This window comes from Hypanus sabinus, chromosome 22 (genome assembly GCF_030144855.1).
Source record: "Hypanus sabinus isolate sHypSab1 chromosome 22, sHypSab1.hap1, whole genome shotgun sequence".
NCBI lineage: Eukaryota > Metazoa > Chordata > Chondrichthyes > Myliobatiformes > Dasyatidae > Hypanus > Hypanus sabinus.
In genome coordinates this window covers 34,838,559-34,856,625 of record NC_082727.1, presented here as the reverse complement: position 1 = coordinate 34,856,625, position 18,067 = coordinate 34,838,559, and the positions used below count along the sequence as shown (strand labels likewise).

Genomic DNA, 18,067 nt, shown 5'->3' with positions numbered 1-18,067 from the left:
GAGATTATAATAGAGAATGAAAGAGAATAAACATCAAAGGAGAAAAATGTTTGGTGAGAGGACTTTTTGTTGTTGGAAGTTGGCATGATGAAGGATGCCAGAAGGATGGAGTCTTAATGGAAAGTGCCCATCAGAACGAAATGGCAACATTATCTCAAGCTTCATTATTCTTAGCACTGGTGCTGCCCAAGGCCGTCTACTCAGTTCACTGCTGACCCTCTATTGTACTGCCAGATCCAGCTCAAACCACATCATCAACTTTGCTGATGATACAACAGTGTCTGGTTGGCCTCATCGGCAACAATGATGAATCGGCAGACAGAGAGGAGGCTCGTCAAATGGTGCGAGACCAACAACCTGAGTCTCAACATGGACAAGACAAAAGAGATGATTGCAGATTTCAGGAAGAGTAGGCAGATCACTCTCCATTGCACATCAATGGCTCTACTCGGGAGAGAGTAACAAGCACAAACTCCTTGGTGTGCACATATCGGATGATCTAACCTGAACCCTTAACAGCTTCTCATTAATCAAGAAGGCACAGCAGCATCTACATTTTCTGACGAGACTGGAGCATGTAAGGCACCCTACCCCTATTCTAACAACTTTCTACAGGAGCACCTTCGAGAGTGTCCTGTCTGGTTATATTATTGTGTGATACGGAGCTGCAAGGCATCGGACCACAAGACCCTACCGAGGATAGTAAAAACTGCTGAGAAGATCACTGGGGTCTCCCTTGTCCCTATTTGTGACACTTACCAGAAGTGCTGTGTACAAAGGTCTTAGCTGTATACTATCATGGTCTTGACACTAGATCAGCAAGCTGTTTACTTTTGACCTGTGTTGAATTATATTTTATTACCTTATTTGTGGTAATATTTTGTTTTAAGTGCTGTGTGTGATATACGATGCCTATAAAAGTATTCACCTCCCCCCCCCCGGAAGTTTTCATGTTTTATTGTTTTACAACATTGAATCACATTGGATTTAATTTGCCCTTTTTTGACACTGACAAAATCTCTTCTGTGTCAAAGTGAAAACAGATCTCTACAAAGTGATCTAAATTAATTACAAATATAAAACACCAAATAATTGATTGTATAAGTATTTATCCACTTCAAGACAGTATTTAGTAGATGCACCTATGGGAGCAATTACAACCTTGAGTCTGCATGGGTGTTTCTATCAGCTTTGCACATCTGGACACTGCAATTTTTCCCCATTCTTCTTTACAAAACTGTTCAAGTTCTGTCAGATTGTGTAGGGATCGTGAGAGAACAGCCCTTTTCATGTCCAGCCACAAATTCTCAGTTGGATTGAGGTCTGGATTGAGTGGCTTGGCCACTGCTGGACATTAACTTTGTTGTTTTTAAGCCATTTCTGTGTAACTTTGGCTTTACACATGGGGTGTTTGTCTCGCTGGAAAACAAATCTTCCCCCAAGTCACAGTTCTCTTACAGACTACACCAAGTTTTCCTCCAGGATTTCCCTGTATTTTGTTGCATTCATTTTGCCCACTACCTTCAGAAACCTTTCAGAGTCTGCTGCAGTGAAGCATCCCCACAGCATGACGCAGCCACCACCATGCTTCACAGTAGGGATGGTGGGTTTTGATGATGTATTATGTTCAGCTTACACCAAATATAGTGTTCAGTCTGATGGCCAAAAAGCTCAATTTTGGTTTCATCAGACCATAGAACTTGCTTCCAGCTGACTTCAAAGTCTCTCACATGCCTTCTGGCAAATTCTAGCCAAGGTTTCAATTGAGTTTTTTTCAACAGTGGCTTTCTCTTTGCTACTCTCCCAAAAAGCTGGTAAGGCACCTGGGCAACAGATGCTGGTGTAGTCTCTCCCATCTCCACCACTAAAGCTTGCAACTCCTCCAGAGTTGTCATAGGTCTCTTGGTGGCTTCCCTCACTAGTCCCCTTCTTGCATAGTCATCCAGTTTTGAGGATAGCCTACTCTAGGGTGCAGCTGTGCCATATTCTTTCCATTTCTTGATGACTGACTTGACTGTATTCCAAGGGATATTTAGTGACTTAGAAATTTTCTTGGAACCATCTCCTGACTTGTGCTTTTCAATAACCTTTCTCATGGAGTTGCTTGGAGTGTTCTTCTGTCTTCACGGTAAAGGTTTTACCAGAATACTGACTTACCATCAGTAGGACCTTTCAGATACAGGTGTATTTTTACTACAATCAATTGAAACACCTAGACTGTACAGCAGTGATCTCCATTTAAATAATTATTTGACTTCTAAAACCAATTGGCTGCACCAGTGATGGTTTGATCTGTCCTATTAAAGGGGATAAATACTTCCACAACCAATTATTTTGTGTCTTAAATCTGTAATTAATTTAGATAACTTTGTATATATCTATTTTCACTTTGACACGAAGGAGTCTTTTTCTGTTGATCAGTCTCAAAAAAGCCAAATTAAATCCACTGTGATTCAATGTGGTAAAACAACAAAACATGAAAACTTCCAAGGGAGGGTGAATACTTTTTAATAGGCACTGTATATGTAGCTAGGGTGCCCAAGACTCTTGCACAGTACTGTATTTGTCAACGTGGAGCAGAGAGCAAGTTTGTAAATCTAGCGGATGCAAAGGATGTTGGAAATGGCATGGGTGCTATGGGAGGGTGTGGGAGAGTTGGCAGAGAAGGTGCGCCAGGGGTATGGTTGGCATAGGTGGAAACATACCTAGCCCTGATACACCAGGGAAGGTCATTTAATTTCAAACAATTAATTTATTGATCATTCCAGAGTTTTTCTGGTCCCTGTTTTCCAACCATAATTCACCACTTCCTGGCCTCTTCTCACTCTTAGTCCTCAATGGAGACCCACATCAGGATCAGGTTTATCGTCATTCACATTTGTCATAAAATTTGTTTTTCTGCAGCAGCAACACAGTGTAATACACAGTACTACAGTACTGTGCAAAAGTCTTAGTCACCATAGCTATATATATGACCCTAAAATCTCTGCATAGTATGTACTTATACCCTTCAGTCTCTGTATCCCAGAACATTCTCCAGGGCTCTACCAGTTACTGTGTAAGTTGTGTCCTGATTGAACTTATCAAAATGTAACACCTTGTATTTGTCCAAGTTAAATGCCATCTGTCATCCCTTGGCCCAATTCCCTAGCTCAGCTGGATCCTGTTGAAAGCTGAGACAACCTTTCTCACTGCCAACCATGCCACTAATTTTCATGTCTCCACAAATTTACTTACATTATCATCAAAATCATTAGCAATTCTGACAAATGAGAGAAGACTCAATGGTGATTGCTGTGGCACACTGCTATAACAGCCCTCCAATCTTTCTTTTTCAATCTTTTTATTAAATTTCATATATAAAAAAAACAACACAAAATAATGAATAGATTACAGATTCAATAAACTTGAGATTACATTAGTAATAGGATAATAATATCCTATTAAAACATCCATCAACAAAAGGTACATAAATCAATCAAGTCTATATAAATATATACGAAAAACAAAAATAATCGTCGAAAAAAGAAAAAAAAATTGAAATTATATATGAGAAAAAATATATAATGAAAAAAAATACTAAACTAAAACTAACATGGGCAATAATAGCACTTTATAAATATATAAAGGTGTCAAGAAAAGAACTCCAGAACTCCATACCTGAACAAGTATAAGTAGAGAAAAGGATCTGAAATAAGCCAAATTAATTCATATGAAAGTGTCGAATAAATGGTCCCCAGGTTTCTTCAAATTTAATTGAAGAATCAAAGATAGTGCTTCTGATTTTTTCCAAACTCAGATAAGAAATAGTTTGGGAGAACCACTGAAATGTAGTAGGAGGATTTACTTCTTTCCAGTTTTGTAATATAGACCTTCTGGCAATTAATGTTACAAAGGCAATCATTCGTCTGATTGAAGGGGAAAGCTGATTGCCATCTTCATTTGGTATACCGAAAATTGCAGTAATAAAATGGGGTTGTAAATCGATATTCCATACTGAGGAAATGACATCAAAAATGTCCTTCCAATAGTTATGTAAAGTGGGACATGTCCAAAACATGTGAGTCAATGAAGCCACTTCTAAGTGACATCTGTCACATTGAGGATTAATATGCGAATAAAATCGGGCAAGTTTATCTTTAGACATATAAGCTCTATGTACAATTTTAAATTGTATTAAAGCATGTTTAGCACAAATAGAGGAGGAATTAACCATTTGTAAAATTTTTTCCCATTTATCTGTTGATATATTACATCGAAGTTCTTTTTCCCATTCTTGTCTAATTCTATCCGATATTTCTGGCTGTATCTTCATAATCATGTTATAAATAAAAGCTACTAATCCCTTCTGACAAGGATTAAAAGTAAAAATCAAATCTGAAAAATCCGATGGAGTTGAATTAGGAAAAGATGGAAGAATTTTATGTAAGAAATTTCTAATTTGTAAGTATCTAAAAAAATTAGATTTAGGTAATTCAAATTTGTTGGATAATTGATCAAAAGACATCAAAGTACCTTCAAAAAAAAGATCACGAAAACATTCTATACCTTTCCTTTTCCATATACTAAAAGCTTGATCTGTCAATGAAGGTTTGAAAAAAAAATTACATAAAATAGGGCTGTCCAGAGCAAAGTTTTTCAGATTAAAGAATTTGCGAAATTGAAACCAAATTCGTAGTGTATGTTTAACAACAGGGTTAGATATCTGTTTATTGAATTTGGCTAAATCAATAGGAAGAAAAGAACCAAGAACGGAAAATATAGAATATCCCTTAACCTCACTACATTCCAAATTTACCCACTGTGGGCACACAGGTGAATCCAAATCTAGTTTCCAGTACATTAGGTTACGAATATTATTCGCCCAATAATAAAATCTAAAGTTAGGTAAAGCTAGACCACCATCTTTTTTAGACTTTTGTAATTGCCTTTTGCTTAACCTAGGATTTTTATTTTGCCAAACAAATGAGGAAATCTTTGAATCAATATTATCAAAAAAAGATTTAGGGATAAAAATTGGTAAAGCTTGGAATAAATATAAAAATTTCGGTAAAATCATCATTTTAATAGCATTAATCCGACCAACTAATGATAAAAATAAGGGAGACCATCTAGTAGTAAGTTGCTGAATTTGATGAAGCATAGGTAAAAAATTCAGTCCAAATAAATCTTTATATTTCTTGGTGATTTTTATACCTAAATAGATAAAGTTATCAGTAACAACTTTAAATGGCATCCTATCACTCAATAAAGTTTGCGCGTTTAAAGGGAATAACTCACTCTTATCTAAGTTTAACTTATAACCAGAAAAACTACCAAATTGAGCCAACAAGGATAAAATAGCAGGAATAGACCTACTAGGATTAACAGCCCTCCAATCTGAATAACAACGATCCACTATCAATCTGATACTTTTAATTATGCCAGCTTTGCATCCAGTTGACTAGATCACACTGAATACCATGTAATCTAACCGTCTAGACAAGCCAACTGTGCAGGACGTTGTCCAAGGTCTTGTTGAAGTCCATGTAGCCAATGCCTACTTTCCTGCCATTGTCAATTCTCTTTGCACCTTTTCCAAAAACTCAAATAAGCTGTGAGATAATTGAACCATTCACGCTGACTTGGTGATATATGCAAGAATTTCACTTTTTCTCAACAATCATCTACTTCCCATGCACAAACCTATGCTGGCATTCCATTATAAATCTTGGTCTTTTCGAACGCTGGCAGGTCCCGTCTCTCAGAATCCCCTCCAATGATGTAAAGCTCACTGGCCTGTAGTTCGCTGGCTTGTCCTTGCACCTTCTTTAAATAATTGCATAACATTGACTATCCTCCAGATTTCTAGTAGTTCACCCGTGGTCAAAGATAATGCAAAATCTCTGCCGTAATGCTGACAGTTTCATCCCTATTTTCCCTCACACTCCTCGGTGCACCTGCTCAGGTCCTGGGGGTTTATCCACATTAATATGCCTGAAGACCTCCTACTCCTCCTCTGTAGTAATCTGAATATGGTCCGATACAACACAATTCAATTTCCCTTAATTCCTTAGTTTCCACAACCTACATTATAAATACAAAGGAGAAAAATCCTGCCCTCTTTGCTGTTTCCAGCATTTTCTGGTTTTATTTCACATTTCCAGTGTCCACAGATTTATTTTGATTCCCAGAAGCAGTACAGCTCTTCCAAGCACAGCTCTACCGAAAGAGGATAGAGTATGGAACTGATTGCCTGGCTAGCCAAATCAGTGGAAGGTTCTTGAATGGGTGTGTAGAAATATGATGTAGCTGAATCAGTTGGCTTCTAGCTGACCTTTGTGTCTCTGTGCTTTTTAATATTGCCTGCAAGCTTGAGTTTGAAGTGCATGTCCTTGGCAAACTGGCAAAAAAGATAAGGTCAATTAAACAACAAAGCAATAGGAGATTATTGAAAAAGAAGTGAAATGCTCATGTATGTCACCAAGTCAATGTGAATGGTCCATGAGTGAGTGGAAATTCACAACAGCTTCCTCTAGTTTTGACAAAGGCAAGGATTGGGTTTGGTCCATAACAAACATAACATCGACAGCAGGAAAGGTAATTGCGAAACAAAAGGCTTAAAAAAAATCGCAACTCCCTTGATACTAGCCCTCAAACAGAAACTGCATATTGTAGGAGGAGGAAGAATATGATAGCTGCCAGACTTAAACTGGTTCCACTGGAAACCTTGATGCAAAGCACTGTGGGTGTGAGCCTTGCAGTTCCTACATAGATGCATGCATGTCTTTCTTGGCTGTAAGTAACACTGTGGAAATCAATGCTGGTGATCAGAATGTGCTAGGGAGGAACGTAAGAACATGTTCATCGGACTCAAATGGATTCTGGATGATGCACCATCAATAACTCACTCTGAGATGTAAAGGCGAGATATCGGCTTTTATTGACTGGAAGAAGGAACAAGCAGTGGTTGACCACCATACTACATCCTGGAGACTGAGAGGCCGGGCTCAGGCCTCAATCGCCTTTATACAGGGGTCAGTGGGAGGAGCCACAGGAGCAGTCAGCAGGGGGCGTGTCCAGACAGGTATATGTAGTTCACCACACTGGACTACGCACTTCAGTAGCGATTTTTTTTTAACTGCATGGAAAGCAAAAGGTGTTTCGTTTAGAGAAGAGGTTACAGGATCATTTTAATCTTAACCCTTCAGAAGCTGTGGAGATCAACAGATCTAATCATGAGCAAGTTGAAGGATGTCTTGGCAAGTGAGATTTTGGCATGTTAGACCACATACTGTGGAATTTCTTCCTCTCCTATGGTCAGTGAATGAAGGTAGTCAATGTGAATTCCTCATCTAGTCTAAGGTGCAGCTGGTTGCAAGAACCAGCGTTCAAATGCAGATTATATTGTTCTGTTAACCGCATTAAGAATGGTGTGAACTGCTACTTGCCTAGGTCTGTCAAATAAAACAGCAAAGAGTTCAACCTATCTCAGCAAGCAAATTTACAGCCCAAGTAATTCTGTTCGTGTGTTCTCTTCACAGAGGGCAAGTTTTGGCAATATATCAAGCCTATCCAGTACTGAAGCCAGGATGAACAATGAGAATTAGGTTTAACTAATGACAGCAGCAGAAAACATTATCAGTTGCAAGTAAATTTATTGCTTAATGGTCAGTACATCTACATATTCAAAGTGCATTTATTATCAACAATGCATAAATAATACAATCTTGAGATTTGTTTGCTTAATAGGCAGTGGCAAAGCAAGGGACCCAAAACAATGCAATAAAAAACTCTCCAGTGCCCACAGAGAAACAGGAAAAAAATGTCACAATGACTCAGCAGCAGATTACTGAGCTGTGGGCATGCATGTCTACTTATTTTGCTATGGTGTGGTCAGAAAAGAATGGAGAACATGAAATCATATTCACGTGGACAGCAACAGATGCAAAATGCTGGCGGAACTCAGCAGGTCAGTCAGCATCTATGGAAAAGAGTAAACAGTCGACGTTTCAGGGTGAGACCCTTCAGCAGGGCATATTCATGTGGCTTCCATTGATTCTGGGCTAGATACTGTGCTTAGAGCATCAGAAAGGACAGCAATTAGATCACTGATGCTTGTTCCTACTAATCAATCAGCAATGACTGGCAACGATTAGCTCAGAAAATTGAAGCTATACTGGAAAGAAGTGTTCAGCATGGATGATTCAGGCTCGCAGTTGGCTACATCGCTGAGAGTGCGTGAATGCATGCATAAGAATATTAGTGTGACTTGTACAATATAAATTTCCACAGTAACCCAGGTGCAAACTGGTCTATTGGAAGCGTCACTTCGTCCCAGTGCTTTGAAGAACAAATTGGAAACAAGGTTCAAAGTAAATTTATTATCAAAGTATATGTCACCACTTACAACCCTGAGATTCATTTTCTTGTGGGCATCTTCAATAAATCCGTAATGGAATAATAACCATAATAGAATCAGTGAAAGACTGCACCATCTTGGGCATTCAACCAAAGACAACAAACTGTGCAAATAAATAAAGAAATAATAATAATTAATAAGTAATAAATTACAAGAACATGAGATGAAGAGTCCTTGAAAGTGAGTCCATAGCATCTGTGGGGCAAGTGAGGTTGAGGGAAGTTATCTCCTTTGCTTCAAGAGCCTGATAATTTATTAATTCCTGAACCTGGGCGGTGTGAACGCAAAGACTCTTGTCTCATCTTCCTTATGACAGCAGCAAGAAGGGAGGGTGCCCTGGGTGGTGATGGTCCCTGATGACGGATGCTGCTTTCCTGAGACAAAGCTCCATGTAGATGTGCTCAATGGTGGGGAGGGCTTTACCCGTGATGGATTGGGTTGTATCCACCACTTTATGTAGAACTTGATGTTCAAGGCCATTAGTGTTTTTATACCAGGCTGTGGTGCAGACAGTCAATATACTCTCCACCACACATCTATAGAAGTTTGTCAAAGTTTTAGATGTCATGCCAAATTTTTGCAAACTTCTAAGGAAGTAGAGGCGCTGCTGCTGTGCTTTCTTCATAATTGCGCTTATGTGCTGGGCCCAGGACTGGTCCTCCGAAAAGATAGCACTGAGGAATTTAAAGTTGCTGACCCTCTCCACCTCTGATCCTCCGATGAGGACTGGCTCAATGACCTCTGGTTTCCTCCTCCTGAAATCAATAATCAGCTCCATGATTTTGCTAATATTGAGTAAGAGGTTGTTGTTATGGCACCGCTTAGCCAGATTTTCAATCTCCCATTTTTATGCTGATTCATCACCACCTCTGATTCGGCCTGTGACAGTGGGGTTGCCAGCAAACATGAATAAGGCATTGGAGCTGTGCTTAGCCAGTCTAAAGTGAGTAGAGCAGGGGACTAAGTACACAGGTTTGTGGTTAGATTAATTAGAAGAGTTTGAGTGAAGTAAAGGGAGAACAACTTGGCAATGCCAACTATATGAATACAGGCAAGAGTCTGTGGTGATTACTGTAGTGACACTGGCTCTAGCAGTTGATAATAAGCAATATTTATTATTCACGTCACAGAATCTACCCACAGAGTTGCCAGGAATCAAACCTCTCACCAAATTAGATCTATCGAAAATAAAAATGCATAGAAGAATGTGGATTAAAATGGCAGAATATTTAATAGACAATAAAACATCTTTACTCACATATAACCCTACATTATCACAAGACTGTAAAATGATAAGATATAGAACAGAATTAGGCTATTTGTCCCATCGAATCTGCTCTGCCACTCCATCATGGCTGATCAATCATCCCATTCTCCTGCCTTCTTCCCATAATCTTTGATACCCTGAATCATCATGCTCCTATCAACCTCTGCCTTAAATATACCCAATGAGTTGGCGTCCACAGCCGTCCATGGAAATGAATCCACAGATTCACCACCCTCTGGTGACTGGATTCTTTTCTCATTTCTGTTCTAAATAGGTACCGCTCAATTCTGAGGCTGTGCTCTCTGGTCCTAGAATCCCCCACTAAAGGAAACATTCTCTCTAAATCTGCTATCTAAGCCTTTTAACATCTGATAGGTTTCAATGAGATCCCCCCTCTTTCTTCTAAACTCCAGAGAGTACTGTCCAGAGCCATCAAACATGACTCAAATGTGAACCTTTCATTCCTGGGATGTCCTGTTAACCTCCTCCGGACCCTCTCCAATGCTTACACATCTTTTCTTTAGATAAGTGGCCCAAAACTGCTCACAAAATTCCAAGTGTAATCTGACCAATGCTTTATAAACCCTAATCATTGCATCCTTGCTTTTGTATTCTAGTCTTCTCAACCTGCAAGTTAAACTTTAGGGTACCCTGCATGAGAACTTCCAGACCCCTCTACACCTGTAACTTTTGAAGTTTCTTCCTTTTTAGTAAAGAGTTCATCCCTTTGCTCCTTGTGCCAAAGTGCATGGCCATACACTTCCCTACAGATATTCCATCTGCTACTTCCTTCCCCAATCCATCTAAATCCTTCTGAATACACTCTGCTTCCTCAGCGCTGTCCGCCCCTCCATCTGTTTTCATATCATCCACGAACATGGCCACAAAGTGAACAATTCCTTCATCCAAATCATTGGCCTACTACGTGAAAAGAAGCAGCCGCAACGCTGACCCTGCAGCAAACCGCTTGTCATTGGCAGCCAATCAGAAAAGGCCTCTTTATTCCCACTACAATCTCGGTTCAGTGTGAAGCTGAGTAACCACTGTCGAACAGCAGGCAGAACTGAACAAAACCAGGCAGAACCAGCCTCCACCTGCGGTCCCAATGCCCTGACCTTTTCAATCTGGCCCAATACTTAAGTCGGTGCACTTCGAGGAGGTGTAGTTATCAGGGAGGTTTCCCAGATTTACCACATCTCACACAAGGAGTGATCCATTACCTCCAGATCCATTCTCAGTGCACTAGTTATGTACTTTCAGAGGGAAAAAATTACTAGAAACTTTCTTACTTAGAACCTCTGGCTGTTCCTGACCAAGCCTGTTCTCACCTAAGCCAAAGCTGAACCACTCTAACAACTGCCCACTCACACAAAGGCTGCTCCACTTACATCTCCTCTCTTTTTATTGGCTCTGCATGATCGCTGCCTGGGGAAAAGAAGCTGAAAGCTCCCAAACTCCTTTTAAACCTTGCACTGCATTGTTAACAAACAACTTCTCAAACTGATTTCAGCCTGCCAAAAAGCTGAAAGCTCCTGAACTCCTTTTAAACCTTGCACTGCATTGTTAACAAACAACTTCTCAAACTGATTTCAGCCTGCCAAAAAGCTGAAAGCTCCTGAACTCCTTTTAAACCTTACACTGCATCAACAGCAACAACTGCTTTCCCTGTCATTCCTACTTCGGCCTGTCCTTCCATGGCCTTCTTCACACTTAGGCTGATGTCGAACACAGACTTGAATAACTACACCACATACTTTCCCTGGGCAGTCTATAACCAGCTAGTGTGAACACTAAAATTTCAAAATTCAGATAACCCGCTTTCCCTGTCCTCTACCTTCCCCCTAACCACCAACTCCTTCCAGTCCAATTAGCCCTCTTTTTATCTCCAAACTCTCCTCTGGCCCATCACCCAGTTTTGCTCCCACCACCCCCCCCACCCCACTTCTGTCCTCCTATTAGTTACACAGGGTCTCTAACCCTCTCCCACTTCTACCTATCAGCCCTCTCTTACCCGATCCAATAATCACCTTCCTTACTTACTGGAGTCCAGCATGTGCATCTGTGGTACCCCTGCTCAGCATCTTCCAGCCTCTGATTTCCAATTCCACTACATCCCCTCCCTCACCTGGCCCCCCGCCCATCATCCTCACTCCATTCAGGTCCACCCATCACCTGCCAGACCCTGCCTTACCCCTCTCCCCTCATGACTGCCCATCTCAGTTCTGTTGCAGGGTGTTGGCCTGAAAGGTCTGAGCCAGTGAGTTACACTCTTTTCCATTTTTAGACGAAGTTTGCTATCATGCCAGATTGTGTTAGATCTTACACCAGTTTTTGAAGAAAGATAAGCAACGGAAATAAGGGAAAGGCTGTAAATGTCACATGGCTTATATAAGAACAACTTGGGTAGTCTATGATACAACATACAGCATTTTGTACATTTAAACTTGCACTTATCGCCACAGATACTGGATGGAAAGTTGTAATCACTCAAGGAAAATGGGATTAATTTTTCTTGACCATCATCCATTCTTAGAAATGATGGTCCTAAATTGGAATCATATGGAAAATTCAGAAGTGGATCCCTCTGTTACCTCAGTAAAACTTCACATACAATCTAAAAGGTTGATGTAAATGTTTACATCAGTGTGTTTCAAGAATTCCGATGCAGGAAGTATAATCTTGACACTGTTTGTATGGAGCTTGTACGTTCTCCTGGTAACCTGGTGGGTTTTCACTGGGTGCACCAGTTTCTTCCCACATTCCAAAGAGGTCCAGAGACTCTGCTCTCCACTGCACCAATTATGGAATTCCCTCGCCCCTGCCCACAACACTACTGCACTCATTATCTCTCCCCCCTTTCCTTTTGTGCCACAGAGCCCGACTCAGTGCCAGAGACCTGGTTACTGCGGCTTCCTCCTGGTAAGTCGTTCCCACCAACCCCAACGGTGTCCAAAGCAGTATACTTATTATTGAGGAGAATGGCCACAGGGGTACTTGGCAATGGCTGCCAATTCCCTTTCACTCTCCTGACAGTCACCCACATACCTGCCTCCTGCAACTTAGGGGTGACTACCTCCCTGTATATCCTATCTGTCACCTCCTCCTTCTCCCTTATAAGTAGAAGGTCATCCAGCTGCATCTCTAGTTCCTTAATACAGTCTCTAAGGAGCTGCAATTCAAACTAAATTTATTATCAAAGTATGTTAATATTATACACCATCGATATTTGCTTACAGGGAGCCAAAAAACAAAGAAACCTCAGAAGAACCCTTCAAAAATAAACTCTAACAATGTGCAGAGAGAGAGAGAGAGAGAAATCAAATTATGCAAACAACTGAAGTTTTAAAAAAGACTTGAAACCAGGCATCTCTGCTGCTGGAGCAGGCTACAACCTCAGTTCAGTGTGAAGCTGAGTAACCATTATGGAACAGCGAAATGAACGGAACAAAATGAGGCAAAACCAGCCTTCGCCTGTGGACCCAACACCCTGACTTTTTCGATCTGGCTCAGTCCTTAAGTCAATGCACTTGGTGCAGATGTAGTTATCCAGTTTCCTCCCACAATCCAAAGATGTACTAGTTAGTAGGTTAATTGGTCATTGTAAATTGACCCTTGATTAACCCACAGTTAAACTGGGGTTGCTGGCCAGCATAGCTCAAAGGGCAGGAAGGGCATGTTCTGCACTCTAAAGCAATAAAAATAAATAATTTAAAATAATTTTCCTGTCACAGTTTTCCAAGAAGGCACAAAAAGTATTGTCTAAAATTATACAGAAAAAATTTAAAAAGTATGATTCAGTCAGAGAGATGTTTGAATACATAAAACAAAAGTGTACAGAGTACTTGAAGCTACATGATAATCATGATGGACTTGTTAACTTGGCTGTGTTTAGTGGCGACTACATTTTATAGCAAATGTAGTGAAAGTACAATGCTCCACAGAGCTTTGCAAGAAGAACTCCAGTATTATAAGCATGGATATCAAAGACTTGTGTAATGGTGAGTCTATTCCAGAAGTTAATCAGTAATTGCAAAAGCATCAACACAAAATTCTATGGGATTAAGTCAAGAAGGACACCTTCCTCCAGACTAGAAGTAAATGTGTAAATAATGTGGTCGAAAAAATCATTTTCTTTTCAAAAGGAGGAAAGCTGTGTAGAGTTTGGCTAATATGAATTAAGAAACCTCCATGAAAACAGAGTAATTAGAGAGCTGAATAAATCAGTTGCACTTGTTCCCTAATATCAGATTCAGATTTATTCCATATACATCAAAGCAGACAGTGAAATGTGTCAGTTGTGTTCACCAACACACCCAAATGATGTACTGGGGGCAGCCCGCAAGTGTCACCACACAATTCAGTGCCAACTCTGCATTCCCACAATGCACAGCAGAACAACATAACAAAACACAAAGTAACAAACAACAGCAAAGCAAGCCCCTTTCCTCCCTCACACAGTCCTCCAGCCCCAGGACAGGACTCTGGGTTTTCAGTGGATTCGTGGACAATGAGCATCCAACTTCCCCACTGGACTTCAGTCTTGTAGACCCAGGACTTCAACTTCCAGAATTTTGTTCAACGTTCAGTATCAACCCCAAGACTAGCATGCGTCTTTCTATACTCTGCATTCTTATGACTTAGAGAAAGGAATTTGTACACAAGTACGTATTACACTAAAGCCATGATTGTGTTAATAGATTTTCAGGGATGCTAGTTTAACATGTTACCTGTTAGCCAGACAGTGCAACCACGGAATCCTCTACGAGTGCCAACGACTTGGCCTCTCTTGTTTCGACTAACGTGATGGGACTGATACACGACATTGGTGGACTTCTGAATGTCCTGTGAAAAGACCAAGTATTATTTCAACACACATACAAAATGCTGGAGGAACACAGCAAGTCAGAGAGCATCTAAGGAAATGACTAGAAAGTCAATGTTTTGGGCAGAGGGTGCCTCATGCTGATGGTGAACACAGCAGAACAGTGTGTACTGAGCTTAATTTTCCAGTGGTACCCAGCAACAAGGGGAAATCACAAGAAAAATTAGACAAAAGAATGGAGGTAAAAGAATGCAAAGGCCAGAAGCAGCAATAAAATACTGAAGGGTCTTGACTCAAAATGTCACCCATCTCTTTGATGGGCTCCTGTCATAGTTTGTTTGATGTTACAAAAAATAACATTTGCCACACATGAAAGAAAGATGAAGAGGGAGGAGAAGGAGAAATTGGCTAGCTGTCCCCTAAAGCCTGCCCCATCATTCAATCTGATCTTCCCCAGTCTTCAATTCCTTTTCTGTGCCAGTTCCTCAGAACTCTGGATTCAGTTTAAAAAAAATCTTTTTTTAAATACCCCAAGTGGTCCAGACTCCACAACTAGGATGGACAGTGCCAGAGATGAAGTTCCTGTGCGCCTCAGTTTTAAAAGGCTGTCCCCTTTATACGCATGTCCCTTCACCTGGTTATGATAGCATCAATCCCATCATGCCCATTTGAGATCTTAATTGTTTCAATAAAACCACCCCTCATTCTTCTAAATTGCAAAGAATGAAGAGCTAACAGGTTGCTATGCATGTTGAGTGCTGAATATGGCACTGATGTCTCTACTTCATTATTTGTGCTTCTGGTTGCTCAGTACTGCTTTACTGGGCAGGAAAGGGAGCAGGTAATCAGCTGGCATTGGTTGATGTAAAATCATTGATGCGGCTCTCGTAGGAATACAGGAGTAACAGGCCTAGCTCAGCCAAATATGTTTTTATCCTTTCCTACTGCCCAACACACACCACTTGTCATTGAGGGATCAGCAGTGGAAAGGGTGAGCGGTTTCAAGTTTCCTGTGTGTCAACATCTCCGTAGATCTATTCCGAGCCCAACATATTGATGTAATTATGAAGAAGGCACACCTGCAGCTATATTTCATTGGCAATTTGAGGATATTTTGTATGTCATCAAATTGTACTGTGCAGAGCATTCTAACTGGTTACATCACTGTCTAGTATGGAGGGGCCAATGTACAAGATCAGAAAAAGCAGCAGAGGGTTTTAACATTAGCCAACTCCATCATGATCCTTCTCCAGCATTGAGGACATCTTCTGAAGGTGATGTCTCAAAACGGTGGCATCTATCGTTGAGGACTATGTCAACCCAGCACATGCCCTCTTCTTATTGTTACCATCAGGGAGGAGGTACAGGAGCTTGAAGATCTGTACTCAATACTTGAGGAACAGCTTTTTCCCCTCCACCATCATTTCTGAATGTCACTAATTTTTCTCTCTTTCTTACCCCACATATAATAATTTATAGTCTACTTTATATGTTGCACTGTACTGCTGCCACAAACGAATATATTTCATGACATACGTTAGTTTAATAAACCCGATTCTGATTGATCTTTGATTTGCAGTCACTCTGTATGTCGTCAATGGTGATCTGAAGTACTCCGTATATTATAGATGGGGATGGGTGTTGGTGTCACTAATATCAACAAAGCAAAGGCATTTCCTCAGAATGCGTTGCAGCAAAAGCCATTTCTGCCTCTGGGCAAAGATCAGATTTGGGAACATTGTTTGATGAGATTCAGAAGATATGAATTTTTTTCATTGAAACCAAGAAATAATAGAAGGTATAGTACGACATACACAGCAGGTATCGCTCTTTGTTTTACATGATTCACTTGTGATGCCCTGGTTAAGGTTTCTACTGATATGCTGTGAGGCATTTTTACCTGCGCAGCTTTCTACAATTGCAATGTGCTCTGTTAGTAAGCTTCATAGATTAGTGTTTTGGCTTCAGTTAAAGATAAGGAGCCATTTTGTCCAATTTAGGAATGTTGGGTTAGCCAGTCAGGCTTGTCATGGTAGCATTTTGCTCAGTGGGAAGCTATGGATGATTTGAGAGAGCTGGGCGGGATCGGATTTCTGAAGCACAGTAATCTGGTTTGGGGTCCTTTGGCAGGAGGTGCGGAGAGAAGAGCACAAGGGGAGATGCTGGGAGGGTCTCACCTGAAGGGAAGACCCTCTTCTAAGAAGTGCTTTGTGCAGACGAATCATTTAGAGGAAGTGCTAATACTCCTGAGTTAGCCTGTTTGTTCGAAATAGTCTTCGAGGAAAGTTTGAACTTTGGCTGGTGTCCTCCACACACAACGTAAGTTTAGCACATGAGTAATCAATGCGATACACCCAAATACTACAGAAATGAGCTCCAACGCTTATGTACACATTTAGACTGGTTTAACTGTAATAGGCCCTTTTCTTTCACTTTTCTTTTTCTGTTAACTGCTTGGTAAGTTGAAGTATTGGTAGACATATTTACTTGGTAAATTTATGCCGGTGTACGATCCCTATTTTTCTTGTGAATTATAACTTTGCATGGGGCAGTGTTTACACAGCACTCACTAAAATCAATGTTCCTTAAGCGGAACATCCCAACTTTCTTGTTTGGTTGAACCCAGATCATAATGACCCTAGATGTGAGTTGCTTATGGAGGATGACCTTCTCACCGCTGAGTCATGAGGCTGTAGCAGAGTTAGCAGATGAGCCAAGTTTGTATACGAGCCCAGTGAGAGGGTTACACACTATAAACAAAACAAATGGGCAATTAATGAAACCGTGTTTGAAAAGGATATGCTGGGAAATGAATAATTTAGGATTTTTGTTTTCTTGAACTTACAAAAAGCAAATGCAGTTCATTAAAACCCTTTCACATTTATTAAACTTTTGCCTTGTCCCTAGCACAAAAGGACTGGATTATTGCCAATTGGTTGAGAAGAGTGAAAGTCACAATGTGAAAAAACCACCAACCACCTCTGTTGTTTCTTATTTAGCCGCATTTGCCATGTGATTCTAGACTGGAAAGCAATTGATGTGCATGCTGGATTAGATAATAGACAATAGACAATAGACAGTAGATGCAGGAGTAGGCCATTTGGCCCTTCTAGCCAGCACCGCCATTCACTGTGATCATGGCTGATCATACACAATCAGTATCCCGTTCCTGCCCTCTCCCCATATCCCTTGACCCTGCTATCTATAAGAGCTCTATCTAACTCTCTCTTGAATGCATCCAGAGACTTGGCCTCCACTGCCTTATTGTGCAGAGCATTCCACATATCCACCACTGACGTCAGGCTAACCGTTCTATAATTCCCTGTTTTCTCCCTCCTTCCTTTCTTGAAAAGTAAGACAACATTAGTCACCCTCCAATCAGCAGGAACTGTTCCTGAATCTACAGAACATTGGAAAATGATTACCAATGCGTCCACGATTTCTAGAGCCACCTCTTTAAGCACCCTGGGATGCAGACCATCAGGTCCAAGGGACTTATCAGCCTTCAGTCTCAACAGTGTATCCAACACCATTTCTTGCCTAATATAAATTTCCTTCATTTCATCTTTTACCCTAG

General features: G+C 40.6%; 1 protein-coding gene across 6 annotated transcripts in view; it reads right to left on the bottom strand.

Moving 5' to 3' along the window:
• papss2b (3'-phosphoadenosine 5'-phosphosulfate synthase 2b) overlaps positions 1 to 18,067 on the bottom strand; it is a 93,354-nt gene that overhangs the window by 46,819 nt on the left and 28,468 nt on the right. For 3 of the 6 annotated variants that reach the window (XM_059947455.1, XM_059947453.1, XM_059947452.1), the window contains exons 2-3: positions 17,166 to 17,240; positions 14,396 to 14,510 (exon numbers count right to left, since the gene is read on the bottom strand). In XM_059947455.1, the coding sequence (XP_059803438.1) occupies positions 14,396 to 14,510; positions 17,166 to 17,240 (190 nt within the window). The remainder of the gene's footprint in view (positions 1 to 14,395; positions 14,511 to 17,165; positions 17,241 to 18,067) is intronic. The other 3 variants (XM_059947457.1, XM_059947456.1, XM_059947454.1) reach the window with 1 other exon arrangement.